This window comes from Marmota marmota, unplaced genomic scaffold (genome assembly GCF_001458135.2).
Source record: "Marmota marmota marmota unplaced genomic scaffold, marMar, whole genome shotgun sequence".
Taxonomy (NCBI): Eukaryota; Metazoa; Chordata; class Mammalia; order Rodentia; family Sciuridae; genus Marmota; species Marmota marmota.
Genome location: NW_025999853.1, coordinates 9,557,895 through 9,567,730, shown reverse-complemented (window position 1 = coordinate 9,567,730; position 9,836 = coordinate 9,557,895). Strand labels below are relative to the sequence as shown.

General features: G+C 30.4%; 2 protein-coding genes across 2 annotated transcripts in view; one reads left to right on the top strand and one right to left on the bottom strand.

Moving 5' to 3' along the window:
- LOC107139963 (PARP1 binding protein) overlaps positions 1-9,071 on the top strand; it is a 55,258-nt gene extending 46,187 nt beyond the window's left edge. The window contains 2 exon segments of the mRNA XM_015482848.2: positions 4,366-4,501; positions 4,980-9,071. Coding sequence (XP_015338334.1) covers positions 4,366-4,501; positions 4,980-5,320 — 477 coding nt within the window. The 3' untranslated portion in view covers positions 5,321-9,071.
- Pmch (pro-melanin concentrating hormone) lies at positions 5,494-6,829 on the bottom strand. Its single transcript, XM_048803035.1, has 3 exons — positions 6,581-6,829; positions 6,029-6,227; positions 5,494-5,735 (listed from the first exon to the last, which is right to left on the bottom strand). Exons 1-3 carry the CDS (start codon positions 6,827-6,829, stop codon positions 5,686-5,688), a joined length of 498 nt encoding a protein of 165 aa, XP_048658992.1. The 3' UTR covers positions 5,494-5,685.
- Positions 9,072-9,836: the final 765 nt, after the last annotated feature.

Here is a 9,836-nt window from a genome sequence, read left to right as displayed (position 1 = left end):
TTTTTTTTTTTTTTTTTTTTTTTTTTTTTTTTGGCTATTTAGCAAAGTAAATGAAAGTTGACAGATAAAGAATGAATGTTTTGAATTATGTACAAATTCATATGCCATCAAAGTTGCCAAATCTCTGCTTTTGAAAATGTGATCATGTAAGAATCAAAAGATAAATTTGAATATTTATTTCAGTTAATAGGTATGTTGAGAATAATGTCCATTTTCAAACTTGAGAATCTACGTGTTGGTATGGTAGAGGTTAGAACTTCTATTTTCTTAATACTGCAGCTAATTCAGAATGGCTATGACTTTTCTGTGTTTTGACTCATTCATCTTAATTTAACTGGAGTCAGGCTTTCCTATGTGAAGTACTATTTTCCTCAAACTGGGAACCTACTAATAATTTCAATTTAAAAAGAGCTTGTGGCAAAAAGACTTTTCAATTCTTGGCAAGTTTGAAGTTCATTGCAATTTTACTGTGGATAGAAATCTTTCCAAAGGGGGGAAATCACTCTACAAAGGAAAACTTTCAATCCGTTTTTCTCATGTGACTTAAACATAAAATGATTTTAACAGTCATGTATGAATCTGGACATTATTCTTAGTTGTTTAGTACTTCAAAAGCACTTTCAAGAGGGAATTGTTTTGCTTATTTGTGATTCCAAATCAAATGCACAGAGAGATTTGGAAGATTTGCCACAGGAAGTAATCTTAATTCTATGTGGCCACTAATCTTATGCAGAAAAATCCAACTTTTATGAACAAAGAAAAAGCAATCTCTTTTAAGTTATAAATACAAGCCCATGTAGCTTGCATTGTTTTAAAATTTAAAATGAAAAAAACTGATTATAAGTTCTTTTTTTAGCTGCATTCTTAGGTTCATTTTAGAATTAGCCTGGACCTGGGAGATGTAATTCAACAAATCTTATTTTGTAGGAATGCCTATTTCATATGTGTTACTACAATAATAACTATACAGTATCTTCATTATAACTTAGAGTTATATAGTCTATCCATGTTTTTTACTTCATATAATTCTGGCAATACTGTGAGGTGTTATTTTATTTGTGTGGAAAAGTGAGAGGTATAATGGCTTATCCAAGATTTCTATCTAATAAGTAATAGGGCCAGTGTTAGAAGCTGGTCCTTTTGACTACAAATCAGGTGCTCCCCCCACCACTATCATTTTGTCTTTCTGTGGTGCTTTGTTAGCTGGACATCACATTGTTGACTTCAGTTAAGTTCATGATCATGTAAAATCTGTAGTTCTTTTTCCTACATAGTTTTCAAGTCAAGTTCTCCTCATCCTGTACATATGTAATTGATATTTTTGGACTAAATATAGGACTTTGTTTATCCCCACCCATTTTCATCTTATTATTTTCTACTTATGGTTTCTAGACTTCTGAATCTTTTCAATCTTGAGTATGTTATCCAGTTTTTTATTCCTTCCAGCCGTATGTCAACAGCAAATTTTATAAATAGAATGTCTTTGTAATTATAGAAGACATCCTAGTTACCTCCTTTGTATACTGTGTGCCTGTTGCAAAGCTGGAACTTAATAAGAGCCATTCTCATTATCTCTTTTGTATACTGTGCTCTTACCACATAAGGAACTTAATAAACAGTAACTGATTTAAAAAAAAAATTTTGTAAAGGACAGAGAAAAGTAAATCTCTCTATGTATAACTTTTTATAAGAAAGAAGAAAAACCCTTAGTATAACTACTCTCAATTATTTCTTTTGGATGCAATTTTTCCAACACCACCATAGAGCTATTGTTTTCCTTCTCATATCTTGATATATTTATAATTGCTGTTTTTCATAATAAAGTTTATAATTGATGTTTTTCATAAAGTGATTATTTTTTTTCCTCATTTGAACCTGTTCTGTACTTTAAGAATCTGTTGCCTCATAACTGTGGTTTTCTAGAACTGTCCTATGGTCACTAAGGGCTCCAGCATTACTCTTCAGGGGAAATGAAGAGAGGAAATCCAGGTAGTTGTAGCACCAATTTCGACTGTATGTACACAGAAAACAAAGATTTTTTTTTTACTTAGATTGTATATTAATAAATAAATTAATAAAAGTAACAAAGCTTGCTGAAGAAATTTCTGTTTATGCTAAACATGAGATTGAGAAAATATCAGTTGTCTGTAGTAAATAATATAATTATTGTATTTTTATTTAGAGTGTTTTATGGGTGTTGCTGATGAAGATTTTGTAGTGGGAAGAAGGTACCTATAGGTGCCTTTGCTCAGCAGGTACTGAGAGAGTGATCCAAGACAGTCACTTAGCACCTCTTTGCCTGTAAGGTCTTATCATACTTTTTGTAACTCTTTGTAAGGAATAGTTTATAATTCTCTATAAAGCAGTAACTGGTGAAATGAAAAAAGTATGTGAAAAGATAATGTCCATGATTAGTTCTGGTCTTGCAGATGGAAATAAAAGTTCACAGATAATGTTACTTAGCAATGATATGATATGATATAATATAGAGTATGTTTTTTCATAAAACTTATTTTAATAGCTTTATAATTTGTTTTAATTCTATATTTATAGGGTTATGTCCAAAAACTTTCTATTGTACTATAGGAAATCTTGTGGTTGGAATAATATAACAGGAGTTGTGTTCATAAACCCATTCATTATCAGCAGCCAACTCTAGTTTGCTTTCTTAAAAAACATAACTTTTTGATCTTGTACATTTTTTGTGTGCAATTTTTGTGGGTAAGTGGAAGACGACAACAGTTGTCTAATGCCTCATTAAAGCACATAAAACATAATTTTTAGTGATCTGGGAAAAAGAGGTTCTCCCAAAACTACTGGACAGAAAAATAGAAAATTTATTATCCTAACAAAATTTGCCTTTATGAAACAGCCGAACAGAAGACTGTTCTAATTTCTTAAACCATAGTCAGTGGTTTTATTGCCATTATCTTTGCAACATCTGAGTAGAATGATACACTGATGTCTTTGATTATATAACATACTATAAATTATTGAATATAATATGCTGTATATATAAATCTACTTTATAGTCATTTATTATCAATAAATAATATTGAGAATACTGTATTTATTATAGTTTGAAGTGTTTTTAGGATTTGAAATGATTTCTAATTATTTGGAGAAATCTCCCCATTATAACTGAGTGGTTACAGAAAAACTTAAATTTTGAAATTTGTATTACATATATAGGCTACTTTGTTCTGAAATTAATTCCTATCTTTAAAACAGCCCAGTGGTTTTATGTTTGCAGAATACATATCTGAAACTACTTTTTTTGCTATGTCCTTTTGAATTCTTAAATTTTATTTTAATTCTTAAAGTTTCTTCATTTTCAAAGCTAATTCTTAATTGAATCTTTCTAATTTTTCTCCAAATTATGAAGAAAGTTAGGAGTTCCTATTTTATGTCTGATAGATGCAAGAACATATTTTGAAATTTTTTTAAATTTATTTTTTAGGTGTAGATGGACACAACACAATGCCTTTATTTTTATGTGGTGCTGAGGATCAAACCTGGGTCCCGCCCATGCTAGGCAAACGCTCTACCGCTGAGCCACAATCCCAGCCCCAATATTTTGAATTTTTAACTATTAAAATATTGGTTAAATCTTCTTAGAATGATACATTTTGATCATCTTTCTTGTTTTCCTACACATACAAATTTTAAACGAGATAATGCCTTTCCCCATTTCTTTTTTCATGCTCTTTTATTTTCTGTTCTTCTTTTGACCTCTCTTATTTCTCTTTTTTGTTTTATCATTTCTCCCTTCCTCAATTTCTTTACTTTGAATTCCATATGTTGTCTTTCCAAAGGAATTGTGCTCTATTTCTTAGAATGTAGAACTTGTATTTTCTATGATTATGCATATGAGTATTCTTTTCACTTATAATAAAATTCACTCTCCAAAGCAGCAGCCCAGACACAGGAATGTGTAACAAAAACCTCTGAAGAGTCTAAAGTTGATTTTTAACAAGTATTTAAAAAAAAAAAAAAGAAATATACATAAAGCTAATATTGCTGAAAGAAAAAAAATGCAAACCATGGCAAAGAGTGAGTTTGCAAATTATAAAACAGAAAAGGTCAAAAGTTTCCAATGAATAACAGAATTAAAAAAAAAAACATGTATAGTTGTAGTTGGACACAATACCTTTATTTTATTTATTTTTATGTGGTGCTAAGAATTGAACCCAGTGCCTCACATGTGCTAGGTGAGTGCTCTACTGCTGAGCCACAACCCCAGACCCAAATAACAGAATTTTTAAGGGAAATGTTTTTATACCTCAACCATTATAGAATGTGTGTTTATCTAGATAAAAACATAAAGTATAAATTGTGTATTTTTTTTCTTTTTTCTGTTACCAGATGACTCAGACATTAATTAGATCGCAGTTTGCTTGTACTTATAAAGATGACTACATGATAAGCAACGATAAATGGAATAACATGAATTCTGCATCAGAACCTTTATGTGTTCTTCATATGGAAAACAACCTTGCTGGTGATTGACTTTATTTGAACAAATAAATAACAATTTGATTCTAATATGCCAATTGGTTTTAATTTATATAAACCCAGATTATTTTTTGCACAGTGCTGTGAAATGTAAAGGCTTATGTTTTTTAAGGCCTGAGTTTATTTAAGAGGTTAAATCTAAGTACAAATTTATGGAAAGGAATAGGACAGTTTGATTTAACTAAATGTATTAAAAAAATAATTCATATAATTTACTTAAGTATTAAATGTCATAAATTCAAACAAATATTTATTGATAGGGATGAGAAGTGGTATGGCAGAATGAAAAATAATGTTATAATGTACTTATGTTTGTTAATTATTTAATTGGTTAGCATTATTTTATTGTAAATCATAAATTTTTGAATATTCTTTAGCCATTTTTAAAATTTATTTTAAAATTGTCACAAGTTATAATATGAATTATTATATGATTTCTTTCCCCTTTTCATCTTGCATAACAGAGGGTATAAAATCATCTGTTGGAAAATCAACAATTGCAACAAGTTCTGGAAATGTTCATCTGGACAGAAGTGAAAATGACAAAGTATCAAGAAAATCAAGTGGCCAGACAGGAAATAAAAGCTCAAAAAGGAAACAGGTGGATTTGGACGGTGAAAATATTCTCTGTGATAACAGAAATGAACCACCTCAACATAAAAATGTTAAGAAACCTAAAACATCAAACGATTCACAGAATAAATTGGATAGCGAAGTAGCCAAAGTAGCAAAAGGCAAAAAGTGTACTTCCAAGGCCAAATTCATCACTGGCCAGACAAAGTTAACTCAATTTTTTAGACTATGATTGTGTCTTTTATGTGTTTTAGATTTATGCATATGGAAAGCTGTACACCAAAGTCACATGTTTAATTTATAAAAGCTCAAGGTGTCAATTGTGATGCTTTCAAATTTTTCTTTGAAGTGAACATAAGGTTCATGTGGTAAGCATTGTTTAAAAACACCACTGAGTCATAATTATGCAGAATTTTCACAAAGTTTAATATACAGAAAAAGCACATCATTTAGATTATTGGTATGTCTTAACACTACTTTCTTTTAAAGCAGACATTTAAAATAATATACAAGTTATAGGAACATTAAGGGTTTTCTTCCCACTGGCAATGAAATGGTTTTGTTTTCTTCCCCAAAGATGACGTGAACCAACAGGTATCAGACTTGCCAACAAGGCCGGTAGACTCTCCCCAGCATGCACCTGAGCACTGAAGGAAGAATAAAATAGTTTAAATTACTCAAAGTACTACAATCATCACACAGAACTAAGAAATAATAATAATAATAACAAGAATGGATCTATTATAACTAATTCTGAGTAAACCAAAATTATCATACCTACATGCTTCTTATTCCCACATTTTTGACAGTCACTTAATGTCAACTGGAATTGAACATCAGTCTTATTTGATTTTGTTATATTGAGATCCAAATTCAGTTAAATTCAGAGGTCTTTTTATGGTATTAAGATGTAAGAACTGAATTTTAAAAGACTACTCACTGTCAAAATCTCTCCTTCCTATTGGAAACTTAGCTGAGTTTTCTTCATCCCCAATTTCTCTCTTTTCTTGTGTTGATTCAGTATTCTGAACTCCATTCTCAGCTGGAAAAGCTACAGATCCCTTTAATGCAAGATAAGGCTTTATAGCCAGATTCAGTGGCAGACCATGACTCACAAAATTATGTTTGGAGCCTGTGTTCTGTGAAGAGAAAATTTGTGTTTTAGCTGTCTTTGGAATGGAGCAATGATACTATTGTTTAATGCCCTTATTGATCAACTTAAAGATGTTCTGCACTAGTTTTGACTCCTTAAAAATAGCTTAGATACAAGTTTAGTCGGGGTGGAAAAAACTTTTGTATAAAAGATATTCTCTGGGATGAGAGAGCCACCTGTTTTACATGAATTGTCATCAGTTATCCTACTAATGCATATTGTCACTATTTGCATATATTTCTATTTATTAAATAACAATGTCAATTTTTCTTTTCAGAAGATTTAAAAAAATAATTTACATTTCTGTTACAATAAAAGACAAGTCACATAGCTACTCACCTTTGAATTTTTGTTTTCCTCATCATTCATGAAACTGTTCTCATCATTTTTATACTGTTCCAGAGAAGGGGCAACAACTGATCTTTCTGCAGTATCTTCCTTCTGAAAGGCTTTCCCCATCCGAAATGTATTAAACACCATGTCATCTTCTAAATTTCTTATGGACTTGGAAGCTGAAAGTAAAATACCTTGAGAAAACAGAGAAAAGGTTAATATTAATATATAGGAAGAGAGACTCATTTTTGCCATCCTTAGTTTGATGTTTGCATAAAGACAAACAAGGATGTTTCCCAGTCAACCTGCTTGCTAAGTCCTACCTTTATATATTTTCCAGGTTGAATAGAAAGCACTTCAAAGACTTACACTTTCATCATTTTAGACATGACTCATCAGATAGAGGCTTTTGTATAGCTGCTAATACCTACATTGTTTTGGATCTAGTGGCATATTGTTTATTTTAAGTGTGACTTTTCTGAGAATCTGATTAAGATCCTTGGTAAAAGGCTTTCTGTGGAGTAGATTATAGTCTCTTGAAAATGGGTAGTTATTAAGGAAGACCACAGGACATCAGGCTCTTTCAAATATTATTGTTTCCTTCAGTGTATTTTCTGATTAAGATATTAAAACTCAAGTTACTTCACTCAAGGATAAGGATAAAAGTTTTATTTTCTTTTAATTTGGATTAAATTGAAATAATCTTCAGAAGGGATTTTCTTTGATAAACACTTGATATTGTCTTTGGTGTTTAAATGACATAAACTTGTCAGTGTGAACAAAAAGGCATTCATGCTTCATCTAAAACTGGCCTGTCAGATGTGTTTTGTCTCTATGTTTACAAAAGGATAACGCTGATATTTATTAGTGGATTTAGCAGTAAATGATTAAGATGTCCTGGAAAAGAATATTTATGTGCTCCATAAATGTTAATTTTGGATGTTATAAGATTTTTAATCATACATTTCAGAATTAATGTCTACTTTTGATTCCAGTGAGTAAGAGAATATATTCTCATATGTTTTCTGGTATATACATCTAAGATTTTTTTAGGGTATATTCCAAAGTATGGGATTTTTGGACCCTGGAGTATGCATATATTCAGTTTTACTAATGCCAAAATATTTTCCAGAAGAGTAGTAATCGGTTTATGGTCCCAGCAGCAGGATCTGAGGAGCCCCATTCTTCTATGTCCTAGCCAATGCTTAGGTATCTTCCTTCCCTTTTAATTTTTATTTCTCTAACTACCAAAGAGGTTGAGTGCCTTTCCATATGTCTGTGAGCCATTTATCTTTCCATTTAATGTAAAATACCTTTTCTCTCTGTCCATTTTCTATTGGATTGTCTTTTTCTAATTGATTTATGGGAATTCTTTATATAATATTTTGGTTGTTAATTATTTGTTAGCCCTCTGTGGTACAAATATTTTCTCCTAGGTTTTTGTCTTGTCTTCTCAGCCTTCTTGTAGTATTTTTGGGTGTTCCAAATTGATTAATTTTTAATGTTCAATATTTTTTCTTTATGATTAGTACTTTTTTAATGTGTTATTTTTTAGAAATCTTTCCCAACTTTGAGATTATTAGCATATTCCCATATATTTTCTTTTAAAAGTTAAAATATTTTTATTTTTACACTTAAATTTTTAATTTATCTGGAATTTTGTGTATGATCTTAGAAGTAGAATTTTACTTTTCCAATATTCTTACATATTTCTTAATTGAATCATCCTTTCTCTGCTGATCTGCTATGGCACCTGTGCAGTACAACAGGTTTCTGTGTGTGTGTGTGTGTGTGTGCCTTTCTGAACTCTTTATTCCACTATCATTTTACAGTTTTAATTAATATAACTTTATATTTTTAATATCTGAAGGTAAGTTTTCTCAGCCCTCTACTTACCCACCAGTTTTATTTCAACAGCAGTTCCTTGGCTACTCTTGAACATTTCTTTTCCTTATATATCTTAAAATCAGCTTTTCAACTTCTGGGAGAAAATTTGATGGGATTTCAAGGTAATTTCATTAGTTTTATAGATTCATTTTTGGAGAGAAGTCAAATTATTTAACTAAATAGTATCTTTTTTAAAACTACTTTTTCCAACATTATTGCTGGTATGCACAAATGCAGTTGGCTTTTGTATTAGTGATCTAATATAGAAAAAACTTTCTAAATTCTTTAATAGTTATAAAATTTAGATACTTTGGTGTTTTCTATGAAGACAATTAATATTGATAATAAAACAATGGTATTGTATTTCTTCCTTGTAAGTTTGTTTATATTGTGTGTGTGTGTGCGCACGCCTATGTTCATACAGACTTGGCCAAAACTTGCAGTATGTGTTGGGAATGGAGATAACGCTGTTGTGTTCATGAACTGACAGAATGATTTCAATGTCTCACCATTGAGCATGATGTTTGCAAAGGCTTATTACAGACACTTTTTATAAGGTGAAGGGTGTTCTATTTCTGGATTACAAATAGATTTTTTATTATGCATTGTTTTTCAATCTTATTAAATGCTTTTTCTGCATATATTGTTGAGATGATCATTTTCTCCTTCAGTCTTTAATATGCTAAGTTGGTAGATTTCTCCAATGTTAATTTAACCATGTGTTTTGAAACAAACCTTTTAATTATATTCAATATGGCAATATTTGATTTAGAACATTTTACATTTATTATGTGTGAGACTCATCTATAATTTCCTCTTGTAAATCAATATTCTACTAACTTCATAAATGAACTGAGTGGGAAGATTTATTCTTTATATTTTTTCCTACTATTAAACTATTTGGGCTTTATGTTTACTTAGTGGGAGTTTGTCTTTTAATGATTAATTTACTTTCTTTAGTGACTATAGAAACATTCAATTCTCTGTATCTTTTAGTTTGTTTTAGGAATATACATTATTCTATAGTTTGTCCATTTCACTTCAGTGTATTTTATCAGAGGTAGATAGCTACTGATTCACCTGGAGGCTACCTAAATCTTTTAGGCAGATGATCTCTTAGCATATTTATAAAGAGACTGTCATCCCCTGAAATCTTTGCTCTTAGAGTTCCATTATCTTTATAATGTTTCTGTTTGTTCTTTGGTTTGTTTCCCAGAGCTGAAACCCACTCTAAAGGTGCCTGTTTAATCTACAGAAATGCTTGTTAATGGTAACTGTTTTTTCTTAGCTGCTGTTTTGGAAGTATATAAATATTAACAATTATGTATTTTGATTTAGGTTTCCATTGGTCAAATTGGTTTGGCTGATGTTCATC

What these genes read in the sequence shown, in the direction of transcription:
- Pmch (XM_048803035.1), bottom strand. Translation starts at nt 6,829, where the DNA reads ATGGCAAAAATGAGTCTCTCTTCCTATATATTAATATTAACCTTTTCT. An exon ending in AGGAAAACAAAAATTCAAAG is followed by an intron (nt 6,228 to 6,580) that starts GTGAGTAGCTAT and finishes TTCTCTTCACAG; the next exon opens with AACACAGGCTCCAAACATAA. An exon ending in AGGAAGGAGAGATTTTGACA is followed by an intron (nt 5,736 to 6,028) that starts GTGAGTAGTCTT and finishes TTCTTCCTTCAG; the next exon opens with TGCTCAGGTGCATGCTGGGG.